Below are 19713 nucleotides of genomic sequence, written 5' to 3' on the forward strand. Positions count from 1 at the left end.
AATACCTCTTCAACACAATTCTTGATTGAGAATAAAACTGTTGGAAATAATGAGATAAAACCATTATTTTTTATAAAAAGACCTTGTATTTTGAAGACAAGTAGTGCTTACAAAGGTATTTCTCTTTTCAGTGAAGACATTGACGTCCCATTCAGATTGACATACTGTATGTACAGTTGATATCAAATTCATCCCCAATCCCACCTCCCCCAGACTGCACAGTCTTTACACAGTCCAAGTGACACATTATTTCATCAGTTAAGAAAAGGTGAAGCTGGTCACATGCACAACTTCCTCCCACTACACGGGTTCACAGCGCCTTGTCAAAGGAGTCCATCAAATAGTACAAAAAACAACACTGACTGAATGACAAGATTGTTATTTTCCCTCCGCTCTTATCCAGAGAGGCAGAGGCTCCACCAGTTTTCCTCCAACCAGCCAGCTTCCATGTGGCGACATTCAGTAGTCTCCAGGACACACTGCCGCAAACATTACCGTCATCTTCTCTCCCACACCCGGGCTGTCATTCACGTGATATGACAGTCAAGGGTGCTGGAAGAATGTTAAAGAACCGCTGAAGACAAAAAGGCTCCAGGCTCTTTAAACTGTCCAGGAAATTAACAAGCTCAGCATTTCTTCACAGAAGAAAGTCCTCGCTTCACGGTCGGTGGAACCTGGAGAGACAAACATGCAGATAAGTCGAGTGTGAAGGGGAGAAGTACACATTGTGAGAACAGAGGGTGCCTTTGTCTCTGCGCACAGCCAGCTATTATACCAGCTATTAATCAGATCTGTGAGGCTATTTTTAGCGCAATCATTAAATGTGTGCAGGGAATGGTCACGTTCTCGCATCCAGCCGCCCCCCCCCCCCTTGGATCACTTTTACAACTCGCAGCAAAGACCCCCGCTTTCCTAACAAGCTTAGCCAAGGACGCCGTGGCTTTTAAAAAAAAATGATTTCTCTGCTTGGCAGTAAAAGCTCTCCAGAAGGACAATGACTCCCACCGCCCCCCCCCCTCCCCATTTTACAAGCACTCCCATCTATCTTTAGCTCCTCTTGGTGAGCAAGGGGGGCTAAAAATAGACCGCTGTGGCCCAGAATAGAACAACATGCATGCATTTGCCAAAACACAGACTAGGTACAGACATATATTTCACAATACTGACCTCGTTAGGTGTTTGCTTGAGGCGTGCACTTCCATCTCGGTGCTTTTGAACTCGTTCAGCTCCTTTCGGATGGCAGCCTTTGGGAAAGAGAAAGAAAAAGCGTTAGCATCCCTGAGCCTTTGTGGGGCTCCATCCTCTGGAGAGCAAAACAACAGCAGGAGAAAAGGAAATATAATCAACCAAAGAAAATCTAAAGAGAACAGGTGTGTTGGTGTGATAAGCTAAATAACAACAACAAGCCATAGCAGTCATTTTGACGATGAAAGTATCAGAAGAATTTGGGAATGTTCTAATCACACAGGGCTAAGTAGTGAACTTGATTTAGGGATCAGTCCAAGTTATTGTTTGCAGGTCAGTAGCTGTTATTTGTTTACTGTTACTAAGTATTCATTACTCTTTGCTCCAAAGTATGCACACCTTGTCTGCTGCCGAGAGCCGAGTCCAGGGCTTGTCTGCTCTCCTGTCATAGTCCTGAGCTTTGGCCACCTCCACATAGTCACTGAAGCGGATCAGAATCTTTCTGTCTCGCAATTCGTCTACTGTAGGCCGCTGGTTTAGCTGAAACACAAGAAATTGGATAAACATTAAGAACAAGCCGATGATAGGAGTCCCCATGTTTTGCTGTAATCAGAAACTCATTTGAATGTATAGGGAGAATACAAAATCACGCAGTTTTGTACCTTTCTGTTTAGCCTCTGCTTGATCTCCCTCCTCTCCTCTTGCTCTGTCTGGTCGTTCCTCTCTGGAAAAAAACAACCAGACAAATAAGGAATGTAAATATATCAGTAAGTAAACCATTTAAAACACAGCAGGGCATTAGGTCAAAAAATGAACAAAGATAGATTAAATGCCCATAATGTAATTAAACTAGTGTAGAAATATGTAATTCATATAAAGTTTGCATATCCAGAGTGTACAGCTGCAGTTGCTATAGTAGGGCACTTGTAGCAGTGGGGAGGAGATGTGCACTCAGGCGATCTCCTGCTCCTGAATAATGTACACTGGACGATCTGTGCTATCACTAATGCATCATCTTGCCCTGTGTTTTTCATCATGGCTTGTCCATATATATTTAGTAAATATTATTATTCCGGGGCGGTGATGTCAGTTTGGAGACAGACATTCAAGTGTTAAACTTACGTTTCAGGATGTTCCGACCCTCCAGCTCCTCCACATTCGGTCTCTGGCTCAGCCTCCTGCGGAGAAACACCAAAACCACGTTTTGAACCATTTTTCCCTGCACAGCCCAGCTGCTCTCCCTCTGTAAACTGGCTGTAGCTTCTTCACTGTGCGCGTTCTCGAGAGGAATCCCCTATGTCTCCATCTTGCATCCAAACCCCGGCTGTGGTGCTTCGGCAGAGGCGCTCCCCACATCTGGAATAATGAAGAAGCGCAATTCTCCTTTTTGAGAATCCCCCACCAGATTACTTCTCGTTTTCAAGGTGCTGTATCTCGGTTGCAGCTGCCGTATTGCGATAAATGTACTCCGCAGCAGCAGCTCGGGCTCTCTACTATCCGACACAGACTACAGGAGCTTTTGAAGTGAGTCGTGACGGGCTGCCGGCGCGAGACTCCCCTAGTTTCCCCGGTAACTGCATGCATAATGAGGAGGAGGCGGAGCCTAGCAGGTTGCTACTCACGGCATCCCCAGCATCCTCCTGTGTACACTGGGCTACTGGCACACATTATATACCCACGTTGTTACTACAGCTCATCTTGTTTCTGGTCACGTAACCCCCAGTTCTTGCAAAGAAATAAATAATATTTTTCAACAGGGAATATGTGATAGCCTATTTTACGATCTGATATTCTTCTGTATTCTAATGTCTATGTTAAGCCTTTCAGATCACACTTACATAGCCCATTAATTTCAGGCTGTCGTGTTCCTTCACCATCAAAGCATCCGAAAGGTCTCCAAATCAAATGTTTTCCCGGAGTCCCCTGTGCGTGTGAACTATTCATACTTTGTATAAATAATAAATGTAAGCTGCACAACAGGGCTCAGCCCGACAGCATGTGGCACGCCCCACACAGCACACCTCCAGGGGTGGAAAGGACAGAGAGGGCAGAATGCCGCCACTCAGCAGGGCTCTCTATGCCTTCACCCAAGATAACACCGGACACTTTGTTGATCTGTCCTGTGAAAGATCAAAGTTAGGTCACACAGACTGAGACCTGGATGCCCACAAAGCACGTGGCCCAGTGCGTGTCTCTGTGTACCACTGGCACGATGGGCACTGACAAGCTAATTCAATTATGTTGGCCTTAAAGTGGGACTTGAACAAATTCCAAACCACAGAAACCTCCATCAAAACAGAAAATGCCTCACTACTAAACTGCATCATGTATAAGCTTTTAAGATTAGTTTTTAACATAACATTGGCAGAGCAGGGTGTCCGCGGGGTCTTAAAAAGTATAAAAAGTTGATAAATCAATTTAGCAAAAATTAAGGCTATTAAAAAGTATTAAACGGCATTTTCCAAGGTATTAAGAAGTCCCACAGCAACGACAACATGAGACACCCTTTAATTTACTGAATCGACAGGTCGGGAAACCCCCTCAAGGCGGCCCCATGCATAGCGCGCCGTAAAATGCTGCTTCTTATTTTAAGTTTCGTTGCCTTGCTCCGCTCTGTAGGGGGGGCCAAGGTGGGTAGACCGGCATACGCAACGCTCTGGGGGTCCAACGGCTCCGTGTGTAAGCCCAGTACGTCGACCGCGGGGGCAACGCTGGTAGATCGCGAGTCATTCAAAAAAAAAAAAAAAATCCAGCTCCGTTAAAATAGACAAAACAGGTTTTGATCCCTCCTCCCTTGGCCTCCCTGCCACTTAATTCAGGAGTTGACTTGATTGACAGAAAAAGCGACCTATTGCTTTCCAGTCTGTTAACCCAGAATGCAAAGCGATACAAAATCAGTCAAGTGCCGGGAGAGACAAACAACAAAATGAGTGCGGGAACGAGCAAAAAGTTAAAGACATACCACTTCCACACAGAATGGGAGGGAGAATCTTTTTTTTGATGTCACATTCAAAGGTTATTTGCCTTATTTGTAAAGCAAGCGTCGCTCTGCCAAAGAAAGGTAACGTGGAGAGGCATTATCGGAGTGTTCACAAGGCATATGACAGCGACTTCCCTCCGAGTAGCGAGTTGAGAAAGAGAAAGGTCATGTATTATTGCTACACAAACATTATCTCTTAGTCTTAGTGTCGCCAACTCGTTTCTAACATGCAAAAAGACAATCAAATGCGTCTATGGTCGGTGTATTTTCTATCTTTCCAATCCAGAAGAGATCTCTCTCTCCCCCGTCTGTTTGCAAGGGGGCGGGGCAGTTTACACACACGCATCTGCTACATGCAGCAACACACGGAGGAGATGGTGGAGAGAAGCGCTCCAAGGTGTGGTTACATGTTACCCGTCTTGAGGTGGACAATGCTCGTCACCAAAAGTGTTTAGCATGTAAGGGCGGTAACACGAGCAATTTGTCTAAACATTTAGCAAAAGTGCACCACATTCAGACGGACGAATGCACCGGGTTCGACTATCTTTCTAGTAGCTCTGTGGCCCCATCCACGAGTAACGTTTCCACGTCAGGTGTTATGTATGCTAGCAGCAACACACGGAGTTAACTACATTATACAAACATGGGTTAATGATTAGAGGTAACTGAGTTATTTATTTTGTTAAAGTTTCAGCTATTCTGTTTCCAGTTCTGTCATAAGATTATTTAATAAGATTTGTTAAAACATTGTTGTTTCTTTTGATGTGAAATATTATTTATTTAATTCAAATAAAAAGCAATGTTAATTTTGTTCACTATTTGTTAAGTTAATTTAATAATATATGTATTTTTGAATCAAGTATTCATCTTTATTGTCTTCATTGTTAGTTTCCACATGCCTAAAACAACCTCAAACTAAATCTAAAAGTTGATGGCTAAATAAGAGCGTTTGAGAAATTGTGCAAGGCACACAGTAGTAGTCCGAATAGTCGATTAATCGTTTCATTAATCTATAGATTAATCGATAATCAAATTAGTCGTTTGTTGCAGCCCTATTGTAGTTATCCCATGTAAAAATAAAACGTGTTATTCAGCAACCCTTGCAATTTGGGATTTTATTTTTGGTTGGTAGACCTCGGTTAGCTAGTCATTTCAAAAGTAGCTCACCAGCCAAAAAAGTGTGGGCACCCCTGCCCTATATGATCATTTTCTGATAACGATGAAATAGCCCTTCTCCCTCTCCCCACGTCTCCTGCTGCTGCTGGGCTGTCAGAAGAGGGGGAGGAAAAGAGAGGCAGGCCCCGTTTATTAAATATTATTATACAGAGAACAGAGTCGTTATCAATTTGTGTTAAAGCTCAATAAATAACAAAGAAGACCTCTGATCGGCACTTTTCTAATTTTGTTCGGAAGATTTAAACTTTAACAGACATGTTGACCGGCGGAAACATTTTTTTAACGGAAACTCTGCCGCACGGTTCCCTCGTCCCTTGGAAGAGGTCGAGAGGTGGGTGTTTTTCATCTGCTGGTGGACTACCTGAGAGATACAGCAGGAGAACACGCCGTCCACCGCGGAGAATAAACAGAAGGGCAACCATGGCAACCATGCTCCGGGGTCTTCTTCGCTGCTTTTGGTGTATTTTGTGGTGGCAGCAGCGCCACTTACAGGCCTGGCATATGTACTACAGCGTTTCCAGCATTTCCAGCGGTCTAGTGTGACTGTGAACGGACACATTAATGAATCGAATGCGTGTGAACGGAAGACTCACGTGGGGCCGGGGTCTAAGCCAAACTATATCCGGTCACAGAGATCTGCTATTTTAAAGTAAAGTCAACACATATCGACCCTAATATAGTCTATATTAAGAACGAGAAAAGTCTTAACATATTGTTTTTTGTAAACATATGACAAATGTGTGAGGGTGATGACGTCAGAGCATCGTCCTATGTGCCAGGGCTTAGCCCCGGACACCCCCAGCCCAATTTAAACCCTGGGTATCTGTGAGGGAGCTCCTATATGGCATTACCCCGCTTAAGCTCACCAAAGTTGAATATATTTCATAGTTCAAAGTTTTGTCAATTGTTTTGTTTATTGGTCAAATACTGGTTTCTAATGGTTTCTGAGGAGTTTTACTGGAATGAAAGAGCACAGAGTACAGAATCAACAAAGCAGCATACTGCATTAAACCTGACCTTCACAGAGAGGTTGAAATTCATGTGGAGAGGAGGCTTCAGTAGTCTGTCTGCACTCTGTTTAGTTGTGCTATCTTACAATCAATATAGTAAATGTGAGGTAAAGTGTGTAGCCAATGTAACCGGTTAGAACTCAAAGTTAGGATGAGGTCTTAAAATGTATGGAAAGGGTCTTAAAAGGTATTACATTTGACCTCAGGATTCCTGCATATACACTGCAGAGGAAAGAGAGCTGTGTGACAATTACACTTGTAGATATTTATACAGTAATGAGTACAAGAGCAATCAGGTCTGTGTTAATTAATACACATGTGACGAGATATCCCAGAATAACATGAGGAACAAAGCAATATTTGTACTCCCCTCTGAGAAATAAGATAACAAATGTAGCACTAACAGAGGGTGGTCCAGAGCCATTTCAGTCTCATGATCAGTAAGCAGGTGTTTGATCCATGTCTTTCTTCTTGCTTTTTATCATCCTTCTCTGGGAGGTTCCCCTTTTTTATTATAGCAGTTTTAGATCAAATTACCCACGTTTTATGCTTCTATCATAAAATGTCATGAGGCGGGGAACGGCTCAATACGACGACTCTTTCGCTTCACGACTCTCCGCTAAACTAACCAATAGACAAAGTGTTTCCAAAGCTCTTACAGTATTAAATTTCAAACAGATGACACGGAAAATCACTTTCAAAACCCCAGCGAATACGACCAGCCACTGTATTATTGACCTGGCCGCGGAGTTGCTAAGCAACAACACTTGGTATCCTTGAGACAATAGCATCTCCTCGCAGAGATTCTTGCTTTTCCCTAGCAACAGACTAATGGGGAGTTCAGGACTGCACACAGAGCTGTATGTGCTTTAGAGAGTCTCCAGCTATTTATAGCATCACACCATCTCTATGGCGCGGAGCCGAATAAATCAGAGATCGCTGCGAATACAAAACACTATTTTGGTCACATAGTCACATGTCCTTTGTCAGACACAATAATCACAAACCTTATCACTCTTCTGCTCTTGGGTGACAGGAGATGGTTGATGTATTGATAATGAGATCATCAGAACCTACTGCTTTCCACATTTGGGTTTAGGATATTTCATAATAAGATTTTGAAAGGTATCCCCCATGATGACGCATAAACGCCTGTTGGCATGAGGGTTCCCATTTCCCACTCGGAAAAACAAAAAAATTAATTACAAAAGAAAATCTAACTCTGTCCTCCACGGGAGGGATGACAAATCCAAACAAAGGAATAGAAAAGAAACGAGTGGGTGGCAGAAGCTCTCAGTCTGTCCTTTTATTTCATCTACCGACTGCAAGGAGACACAAATGGCCATTTCCAGTTTTTCTTCCTTTAAGTACAGTAGCAGCCCCCCCCCCCCAGGATCCACCACCCCCGCTATATCTGCTGGTATAAGTCCCTGACAACACATTGTGGAGAGAAAGGCGAGCATGGGGAGATGCATTATTGAACAGAGTCAGGAGCTAAGAATAGAAACAGCAGAGTGCGGCTGCAGCACAATCGCCTGGCCGGGAGTCCCTAAAGATAGAAAGGTCATCTGTCACCGACACAATGGACAGACAAGATGTCGTTATCTGCCATAATACCTGATGGCAGTTTCTGCTTGATCGGCAAGAAATGCAACAGTAGGTCTTCATTGCGAGATGCAGACAGGATGCGAAAAAGGGCGGCAGAATCTATTGTGGGAGTTACCTGGAGCAAATCCAGAGGAGGGTGTGATGGATTGCTTTGTCTTTCAGTATGAATGCCCAGGGGAAATTAGATTTGTCCTCCTCCGTACCATTTGGAGCTATTTTTAGCCAGGATTTCCTCCCAAAGTGGTGCAGTATGCTTTTAATGTATGCATATACTGTACAGTAGGATAAAAAGGCATTCTCTTGCATATTTCTGACACTGTTTAAAATCGTATTTAAATGTAAGTTGTTAAGAGCGCTAGTGCTTCACAGATAACAACAACGCCAGAAGCCTTTTACATTACATTTAACACATGCCTCTGAATTCATGGAGCAAAGGATTTTCTCAACGTCAGGATGAAACACAAAAATGAAACTGCCTCTAGAGCCCATTTTGGTTCTCCTAAGATCATTCTTTTTTCTGTATTATTCTAAAATCAAAAACTGCTATAAAGAAAGAAAATGGGTTCATGATCAAGTAAACTCGCTGCTCTGTAGAAACACGACCTTATGTAACCAGCAGCTTCTCTCACTGCTGTGCCACAAGTGGAGCCTCTGTCTTCAAAACACAGACCCTGCTGTCTATTATGCGCGGTGTGCTCCATCCTCATTCTCCATATAAGCAGTTTGTTGTGAACACTTATACAATTCACAAATAACCCAAAAATGTTCTTCCAGTGAATAGATCTGTGAAGCAGTATTCGTGGTTGTCTCACAGACAGACGATACATCTCGTTCTCTAGAAAGTGTGGGTGGTATTTGTGCCTGTTTGCGAGTTTTTGCACAGCAGGTTATGTAACGCTGTGGTTGGCCCCTGTTTGATATGCTGGTGTTAGAAACACCTAGGTCTTGTGATACATTCACTCACGAGACTTCTGATGTCGGTTTTCCCATTAAGTTCTGCAGTTGTGTTACAAAAGCCAGTTGTTCTATTAATATCCTGGCGGGTACAAACAAACATCTGCGGTCTGTCTTGCAGGAGGATTTCCTAGAAGCAGATGCTTTTGAGAGCATCCAGAAAAGTACTCTGAACATGTGTATTCCTTGCGCCAAAGCACTTTACTCCAACTGGCCGCCTAATAGTTTGATAAGATATATAATTTCCTCCCATTGGGATTCTTGTCAGTTTTAGTGGTTGAGTGTTTTTCTGGAATTTAATAGAGAAGCTTCCCAATATGAAGATTCGGCCAGAGAGTTACACTCAAACAGACCTCAGAGCAGCAGCAGTAGATTACACTAAATAAATCAAGTCTGGGCAAAACAATCACATAACCCTTTAGAACAGATATTCTATCTCTCCTCCGCCTACTGGTGGTTGATATATAAACGCAATTAAGCATACCGTTTACCCAGCAAAGCATTGCCTACATCTGTCATGGGATTGCATCGTTACACTGCCTAACTGCAGATAGATATTATTTAGGAGAGGACGAAGATAATTTATGGGACTGATATATTTGTCAAGTTTAATATGTACAACACTTATACTCAGATGGCAACGTAGGAAAAGTTGAATTTCTTACTTGGCTAGTTTCATCTCGATCTGCTGGCGAATGTCCTGGCGCTCCTGGTCGCTCCTGGCTGGGAAGATGTTCCTGTCTTCCAACTCCTGCTTGCTGGGCCTGTTTCGTAGTTTGACAGCCAGCAACTCCTTCCTTAGCCTGCGAGGAAGTGTGCCTGAACCACACAAACAAAGATGAATACACAGAAAACATACTTATTAAACCCTTTTTATGTTCTACTAAGAATCCTAGTGTCTGTTTCCAGTTTAATATATTACATTTATGGAAAATCTGTTCAATTTGCTCTGTATTGCAGCACATTTGATTTCAAATGACTAACTAAAGTGATAACTTTAAAGGTACTTCTGACATCTCATCAATTCATATCTATCAGGCTGTATGAAATGATTCCTTTTCATATGTAACTGCTACATCTGGATTACCAACCGTGCAAACCAGACTTCTGCCCCATTCAAATATTAAATTACAAATGACTATCGGTATATTTGAGCACTATATCCAATTGAATAGTAAGAAGCTTTGGGTCGAACACAGTTGTTCAAAAATATAGTTTCAAAGCCTATTTAATTCATTTGATTGAACAAAATAGAACGTTGAAAAACATAATAGGCAACGCAAGTTTATTTATATAGCACCTTTCAACACAAGGCAATTCAAAGTGCTTTACAATAAATGAAAGACATTAAGAAAATGGCATTTAAAATCAGTCATTAAAAAGAAAAGATAATAAAATAAACATTAAAAGAAAAAATACATGGATAAAAGTTACAGTGCAGTTTAAGATACATTTTTATAATACATAAACAATGAGCTGAAATGCACTTAATATCTCTGGGTTTTTAACTACGAGCAGACCCTTTTATATTAGTTATTTCACCTATAGTTATTGAAAAACATGAATTGGTTCAGCTTTACATTGTGGAATAGCAGAACAAAATGTTTTAAACTACATTTCCCAAACTGCTGCGACAGCAAACCAGGGTACACGTAGGATTCAGGAAAGGAGAGCTGTAGGACGATAACGGAGCTACATTTCCTAAACTGATCTCCCAGTATTGATGTGAGCACATTCAAATGTAAGCGATTGTCAACACTTTAACCTCACAGCCATTGTTTAATTTAAAATCCAATATGTAAACTACATAATCAAAACAAAAGAAAGTGTGAATGTGGAGATGCTTCAGACTGCATTGTAAACCTTTAAGCTCTTAAACCCACCAGAGATTACGGAGTCATTCCATTCTTCCAGGTCGTTGGGGAGGCCTGAGGTGTTGGAGAAGCACTGGTCCAGCCGCATGTTCTCCTTATTCTCCTCCGCCTCCTTCTTGGGCCAGTCGGACCCTCTTCCTCCTCCCACACAGCCCCCGAAGGTTAAAGTGCGCTGGTTCTCAGAGCTGCAGGAGCGAGAGAGCCGTCCGTCTGAGCACCACAGCCTGGGGGGTGAGGCCTGCTCACACCCTTCATGGACACTGAGGGGGCACAGAGGAGGGTACATGTCGGATTAATGTGGAGGACAGGGGGAGCAAACGTCTGAAATGTAGAATATTTTAATGGTGCCACCCTACAAAGCAATATTTAAAGGAATACTCCACCACCAAACTGCTCACCCTGTGTCACCTGGAATTCTTGTAGAAAACTTTGTTTTTCTCACATGCCTTGGTTAATGAAGAATCCAAAAAAAGAGATGTGTTCAACAACAACAAACTTTAAAGAAAAAAACACACATAAATAGTCTCACGCCTGATTATATTGCACGGGTTGTGTGGGAGGTTGTAATATGTTGTAGAGTTGTGCAGTGGTCAAACCCTCCACTTAATTTTATTCATTTAAGACTTTTTAAAAAAGAAAAAAATGTGTTACTGTTAGTGGAACGTGTGGGTTTTGGGGGGTAAACATTTTCTTTAATTCATTGGGGAAAATGTAAACATATGGTTGTATTTTCAGGAATGTAAGAATTGTCAGCAAAAGTACATTATAGTCACTACAGCCAGCACACCAGAAACAAACCAACATTTGTTCTTCCCAGTCCCAGTGACTGAGAGAAGTCGATAACATGATCAGATGTTATTGGTCAGCCTGAGGACTCACCTCTCCTGTCTGTTCTTGGAAGCAAAGGCTCTCTGCAGCTCCTCCATAATGCAGCTAGGAGGCATGGGAGGATGCATCATATTGCCTATATGTGGTGACCCTGAGCTGTTGGCTAGGTGGCCTCGTAGCGGTAGGGTCATTGAGACCATGCTCTCTGTGGCCCTGGGCGGAGGCTCCTTGGGGAGGTAGGAGTTGGGCAGGTGGGTGGGGAGCGACGCAGGGCCTGAATCTGAAAGGGAGGGGGAGCAGAAATAGGAACAATTCTTCAATTTCCTCATAACCTCATATCTTCAGGCTCATAGGAGCTGAAGTGGATCTCACTGATACTGAACTGAGCTTTGGGAAGCACATTTACATGTATACTTCAGGGTTTCAAGACTTTTGTTGTCATGTGTGCGTATAGCTACAGTGTAGTCATGACAATGAAATTCTTAGGTCACAGGCTCCTCCTCCGACAATGCAACACAATAAAACAGATAATAGTGCAAGTAAATCAAATCAAATATAATATAATAGAAACAGAATATGATAGAAACTGTGCAGAATAGTCTATATACAGTAATTGGAATATTGATATATATGATATATATGAGTTGCAAATAGATGAATGTTATGGATGTTGTTTCAAAAGTTCAGGTGTTTAACATTCTTATGGCCGGTGGGATGAAACTGTCCGTGAGTCTGGTGGTTTTAGTCCTGATGCTGTGGTACCGCCTGCCAGACGGCAGCAGACAGAACAGTTTGTAGCTGGGTTGATGGGCGTCTTTTATGGAAATATAAACTTCTCAGTACAATTGACTACACATCTGGAGTTTGAAGAAATTAGAGCACTAATGGCTTTGCCAACCTGTCCTCTGCACTGTATCTACAGCATGTATGTTCCTTATTTAATGTCTAAAAGTTTGGCTTGACCTAGTCGGTATGGGCATAGGAGTCTAGATGAACCTGAGTTACTTCAACTTTTGCTTTCAAACAACGTATCTGTACCAAAAGTACGATTTGTTCTACTACACAGTAAATAATGTGTCGAGTCACCCTGACCCACCACAGCAGATATAATGCTCTAAGCCTCTGGAACACTTACAGAGTGTAACCAGAGTGCCAACCTTTAGACCTCAGAAATCGGGAGCATTTCAAAATGCAAAATTGGGGGGGGGGGGGGGGGGTGCTAGTGGATCGCCAGAGCTGTTAGATTAACATTAACATGCTTATTGTAGTTGTAAGTGCACTGCCTTGCGGCCTGTAGCACCGTCCTTGATGGAGCATATGTGTGGGCTGGACCTGTATTTTACAGGAAAGGAGTGAGCAGAGAGTAGAGTAGTTGTCGATTCTTGTTCTGTTTTCTATGAATATCTGCCTCACCCTCTCAGACTTTGAGTTGCGCGCGCTACTAAAGAGACGTGTTACCATGGAAACCAAACAATGGTGTAGCTGTATTAAAGTCCGAGTGGAAACAGTCGTGTGTAAATCTGATTTTGTCACAAATTGGGAGAAATGCGGGAGAAATATGAACCCGGGAGGAAACCGGGAGAGGGCAATGAAATCGGGAGTCTCCCGCGAAAATCGGGAGGGTTGACAAGTATGAGTGTATGAAAATGTAAAGCAAACATTAACTAATGTCTGTGAACACCTTAGATCCTTAATTTTCACAATACTAAATATGTTTGTTATCTGGGTAAATATAGAATGTTAGCAAAACAAGACATAAGTTCTTTAGACCACGCTCACAGTGACAGGAAGTGTATACCATGTCATACCATTGACAAAGCATGTCATTAGTCATGTTTATTTATAGATACATTTGAATTCACCAGTAACCTTTTTGATTTGTGATCTCTTGAACAGTGTCTTATTCCTTGTTAAGTTTCAGATGATACTGAGTTGTTTGTTCACCAAAGAGAGAGACACTTCTCTAATCTTTCAAAGGTAAAATAAACAGTTGTGAAGTAGAACTTTATTATTTTATACCCGTAATCATAGACCTTTCAGATTTACCTATCTACCAAACTGTAAGGGTTTAAATTCACAGCAACAGTCATATGCCGCGTACACATTGATGTATCAGTTTCAATCATGTGTTATAATCCACCAGTCACAGGAGTACTGATAGAGTACTTCTGAAGCCTTCTGTATACTTCCCTACAATTATTTCTGTCCTAAACTAGTATTCTGAATGCAGTACATTTACTTGTAATGGAGTTTTTTTACATTCAGGTTGCACTCACCATCGCCTGGACTCAGCTGGTGAAATGGTTTTGGAGGTACTTGTGGTGGGGACGTTCCTGTAGGAGTCTCTTCCTCTGTTCTGTCTTCAATCTGCTCGCCCACGTCTTGCAGCTCCTCAGGTAAATCCCCGTCAGGGTGCAGCTCCTCGCCCCCCTCCTCATCCGGTAATAGTACATTCTCCTCCTCCTGTTCACAGTCCTGAGGAGGGGCGACTGCTGTAGAACAGAAATGAAGGAAAAGAGGAAATCAACATTGAGGTTAAATAGTTTTTTCTGTAGAGTCTTGCCAAGCTGCGTTGGCCCTATTGATGACATTTTTCTACAATGTTCAATTCTAAAATGTACTGCTTTTATAAACATGCATGGCCTATTCAACTGGCGGCCCGCGGGCCAGATGCGGCCCAGAACCAACTTCCGAGTGGCCAGCCTCCCGCAGCCGAATTCCTACACTAGTACAGACCATGAACGCAACACTCCGCGTTGCATAGAAACCACCAAACCACAACGCAGCACGTTTTTTGAAAGTGCATCTAGTGGTGCTAGTAACGGTGGTCCTATGATAGCAACTCTAAAATATGTCTCTCTCAACTCTGAAGGGTAAACCGAGACAAAACGGTCATTGATCTTGTGGAGCAGATCCAAGTCAAGCTAGACCTTTTCGCGACCGACTTGAGCACGGGTCGCATGCTGCATTTTCTGACGCTCCCCAAACACATCACATCTCCGGCACAAATCACGGATGTGATGACAGATTTCATTGCGAGGTTGAAAGAGAACTTTGCCGGTCGATTGGATGGACTTGCTCTGCTCACAGAGGTGATGATTGGGTTTGCCAGAGACCCCTTCACTGTTGCAATAGAGGGGGACGTATCAACCAGCGCAAAGGAAGTGGTCCCCTGCATCGACAAGGGGAAATATACACTGGAACTTATTGACATGCAGCGCACTAACGGGCCAGCGAAGTTTTGGAGTGATGTCAAAAAACAGCAGTTCACTAACGTTCAGAAAGTAGCGATCTGTGTGCTCAGTATGTTTGGATCAACATACACATGTGAATCAAGCACACATGAACTCAATCAAAAGTAGCACTCGCTGCTCCCTGACTGACAGCACTCTTCATCAATGTTTTAGGATTGCATTGACATCCTATGAGCCAGTAATCAACTGCGGTCAAGCCAGCCTCCACTCGGGAAAACCTAGTCAAGCCAGCCCTCACGTGATATTGTGGTGCGCGAATATCCTATGCATTACGGTAGAGTCAAACAAAATCATCCCTCTGTGTTTAGATGAGAATAAAACAAAAACTGTCCAGTATCAAAGACTCATTTCACTTCAGGGTGATAGCAGGACATCCCATCTAGTCACTCAGAAAAAATCAGGACATTCTGATGTAGAATGTCAAAATAAAAGACCTTTGAAGTCTCATATATGAGCTATCATCCCTGTTTTTAGATGAGAATAAAACAAAAACTGTCCAGTATCATAGATCCATCTCACTCCAGGGTGATAGCAGGACACCCCATGTAGTCACTCAGAAAGAATCAGGACATTCTGATGTACAGTTTCAAAAGACCTTTGGGGACAGGGATGATAGCTCATATATGAGACTTCAAAGGTCTTTTATTTTTGAAACTGTACATCAGAATGTCCTGATTCTTTCTGAGTGACTACATGGGGTGTCCTGCTATCACCCTGGAGTGAGATGGATCTATGATACTGGACAGTTTTTGTTTTATTCTCATCTAAAAACAGGGATGATAGCTCATACAATAGAGATTTCAAAGGTCTTTTATTTTGAAACTCTACATCAGAATGTCCTGATTTTTTCTGAGTGACTAGATGGGATGTCCTGCTATCACTCGGAAGTGAAATGAGTCTTTGATACTGGACAGTTTTTGTTTTATTCTCATCTAAACACAGAGGGATGATAGCTCATATATGAGGCTTCAAAGGTCTTTTATTTTGAAACTGTACATCAGAATGTCCTGATTTTTTCTGAGTGACTAGATGGGTTGTCCTGCTATCACCCTGGAGTGAGATGGATCTATGATACTGGACAGTTTTTGTTTTATTCTCATCTAAAAACAGGGATGATAACTCATACAATAGACATTAGGTCTTTTATTTTGAAACTGTACATCAGAATGTCCTGATTTTTTCTGAGTGACTAGATGGGATGTCCTGCTATCACCCTGAAGTTAAATGAGTATTTGATACTGGACAGTTTTTGTTTTATTCTCATCTAAACACAGAGGGATGATTTTTTTTTTTTTACTGTACCGTAATGCATAGGATATTCGCGCACCGCAATATCACGTGAGGGCTGGCTTGACTAGGTTTTCCCGAGTGGAGGCTGGCTTGGTCGCAGTAAAAAAACACTGCTCTTGTTCAAAACTAAAAATGTCCCTTCTCCCATTGAGAAAGTCAGCGATGACAAATCACAAATGAGGTGATAGTAAGCACCTATTTACTATAGTGGACGTGTAGTGTAGTATTCATTCATATAGTTACCCGTATCCCTTGTTATGGGTTTGGGTTTGACAGTTCTTTCTGTATTCATTTAAATGCACTTTGTAATGTGTCTGGGTCAAATGTGACCAAAACGTATGATTTTTTTGTTATTACTTGAAAAGTGAAAAAATAATATTGCTACAGTACTACCTCTTTGTGTTGCATTGGAGCTCTTTAGCTGCTTTTTTTGTATGTGAGGACATTTAGTAAGACTGCTATTATTGTATTCAGTAAATGCACTTTGTGATGTGCCTGGTTAAAAAAAAAAAAACTGAATATTTGACTTCTAAAGCAAACAAATGTAATGCTACAACCGTGCACTTTTTTTTCAGATTCTGTTCAATTAATGCTAATTTGTTGTGTTTTTATGTACTTTTTGACCTACCTTTGTTAGATGAACAATGAATAAAAATTGCATGTTTTTCATCGCAGTAATATGTGTTGGTTTAAAATGTGTCACTACCCGCTTTTTACAGGCCGCTGAATGTCTGGCCCAGCTGAATTTTGTAGTTATGAAATCTGGCCCAACTGAATGTGTAGTTGAATAGCCCTGTAGACCTCTGTATGGGATTCGTTTTGTATCATAAAGATAAAGCAACCCTTTCTCAGAATAAAGCAAAACTATGAGTTTAAAAGAAGAAGAAAAACGGAGTCAAGCAAAATAAAATACATTTCCAAAAATAAAACTATAAGTTGCAAACAAATCATTTGTGTAATCATGTAAACTATAAGTATTTTTTCTTTGTTTTAACATAGGTTTTTGTTTGCAGTTCTTGTTTCTTCTTTCTCAATGATCAGATTTTTGCTCTCGCTGCAGCTTTCTCGTTTGCGCTCCTTCACTTTTTGTTTGAGATTCTGACACAAACCTCCCAGGTGGGCGGGACTTTCAGGGGTACGTCCCCATTGGCTACTCAGTTTTTGAGTAACAGACCAGTCCTCCAGCGATTGTACAGTGTAGGCAGCTGCGGTGCGCTAGCTGATCGTGGATAGAACATAGAACACCTCCAGAAGAACCAGCATTTCAATTATTATAATACTACGAGTGAAAATATATGTAAGTATTGATCATTTGTGTTGTTTGTGCTGTACTATACGGTCTGTTTCTTTATTGTGTTAAGTGAGAAGTAAAGCTGTGCTATGAAAGTTAGCTTTTGCTACCTTTAGATCCATAACAATGCAAGCTAAGTAGCCTAACAGTTAGCTACATAGCTAGCAGTGAGTGAGCGTTCAGACACCGGCGCACACACTCAAACGGACTCGTGTGCCTAACTCTACCAACAGGCTTTCATGATTCTGTTTAGATATGCAAGTTTAAGCCATGATAGCTTATTTTATTAACACGCTCATTTGATATGAAAATCAATGGAGGCTGAGTTAACTTTGCATGAAAACCTACCATCCATGACTGCCCCTGAGCTGTGTTTTATTTATTAACTTCATATTTTTAATTTCCTAAAACATTTATATTCCTCTCATATTAACAGTGTGGATCATTGAGACAGCGTGGTGTCCAGAGTCTTATCCCGTTTTCCCACTTCCTCTGAGGGGACGGATGGGGGGGGGGGGGGTCATGAAGAAAGACCTGCACCAGCTTCATCCACGCTGGGCGTTGTTGTTATCACTGGCTCAGTGTCATTTAATTTGACCAAATGTCTTTACATATACATTTAATAGATTTTATTATTATCCACCTTTTTGTTCTATGTCTTTTTATTTAAAACATTCTTTGGGACTTCATCTTCTGGTTCACATTTCAATAAATGTAATTTGTATAATCACTCTTTTGTCTTTATTCTACATGAAAATGTTAGAGATTCCATTCAAATCTGTTGATTATTCATATCTTCCTCAGGAGAATTTGTCGAATTTGTAATGCTAAATGTATATCATTTTCTCACAGGATATAGAATGAGACAACACAGTTTGTATCCATTGTGTATGAATGCTTCAGCTCTAACAGACCAACATAGTAAGATGTGAGCATGTTCCTAATTGTGTTGGTACGCAACCTAAGTCTGCTCTGTTTAATAAAGCAAATCTGCCACTTTTATATTGTAGAATCTTTTTAATTAAAGCAGTTTTTAATTGTTTGTCCTAAACATAGCAATGTATGCTTTTGAAATGTAACATGTCTTTGAAAAAATAATAGTATACAGTTTATATTGTGTATCAACTTTAGCTTGAAAATACATAGGTGTGTTTTTTTAATCTTTTAAATAAATAAATAGACAGACAGACACTTTATCAATCCCAAATTGGGAAATTATTTAACAGCAGCAGCAGTGTGTTCAGGTATTAAAATATTTAAAATTGGAATAAAGTATAAACTACACAACAGTATAATGCACAGCAATTCATAAGATAAGTCCGATATTTTCATGAAAACTCCCCAGCAGACACCAACACTAACGTGGCCGAGTGGACTCCGGAGTTGCTGCATGAGTTGCATTGTATGATCTGTGGTGTAGTGGACTGTCACTCAAAAACTGAGTAGCCAATGGGGACGCACCCCTGAAAGTCCCGCCCACCTGGGAGGTTTGTGTCAAAATCGAAAACAAAAAATGAGGGAGCGCAAAAGAGAAGAGCTGCAGCGAGAGCAAAAGTCTGATCATTGAGAAAGAAGACACAAGAACTGCAACAAAAACCTATGTTAAAACAAAGAAAAAATACTTATAGTTTACATGATTACACAAATTATTTGTTTGCAACTTATAGTTTTATTTTTGAAATTGTTTTTATTTTGCTTGACTCAGTTTTTTTTCTTTTAAACTCATAGTTTTGCTTTATTCTGAGAAAGGGTTGCTTTATCTTTATGATACAAAACTAATCCCATAACCTCTGCAGATGGGAGTGGAGGCCAGGAAGGTTATTGAACTGACTTTGCTGCCCTCTAGAGGTACATGTATAGAGGACCAACACACACTAGTTTCAGTTTCATCTAGCAATAGCTTTGCTGATATCATAAGCAGCTAAAGAATTACAAAAATACCAACCTTTACTTGTGATGCATAAATAATAAATTAAATTATAACAATAAAGGCTTGTTGTTTGAAGAAAACAGTGAAAACCTCTTAATATACTTTTTCTGAGTAAAGACACCAAACCAAAGTTTACAAATATTAATTTCCCCCTCATCTGTTGCTTTTGCTGCTCTCTGTAAGATGTTCATTGATGAGGTGACTCCACAGTGATCGATTGTCCTACCTGGTGGGGGAAGCTCCTCCTCAGGACAGAGGTATTCCACACTGCTGACTGTGAGGTTTGAGCTCAAAGACCCCCCGAACCCTCAAGCCGGATTGCACCGTCTGAGC

At 41.4% G+C, this 19713-nt stretch overlaps 1 protein-coding gene across 1 annotated transcript; it reads right to left on the reverse strand.

Annotated features, from left to right (window-relative positions):
- Positions 1–105: 105 nt before the first annotated feature.
- On the reverse strand, positions 106–14255 carry phactr3a (phosphatase and actin regulator 3a; the record flags this gene model as incomplete). Its single annotated transcript, XM_079673624.1, has 11 exons — positions 106–674; positions 1168–1244; positions 1585–1725; positions 1848–1909; positions 2308–2363; positions 9579–9732; positions 10797–11047; positions 11186–11233; positions 11667–11895; positions 13892–14107; positions 14237–14255. 11 exons carry the CDS (start codon positions 14253–14255, stop codon positions 659–661), a joined length of 1269 nt encoding a protein of 422 aa, XP_079529750.1. The 3' UTR covers positions 106–658.
- Positions 14256–19713: the final 5458 nt, after the last annotated feature.

This window comes from Notothenia rossii, assembly GCF_949606895.1.
Source record: "Notothenia rossii genome assembly, chromosome: 4".
Taxonomy (NCBI): Eukaryota; Metazoa; Chordata; class Actinopteri; order Perciformes; family Nototheniidae; genus Notothenia; species Notothenia rossii.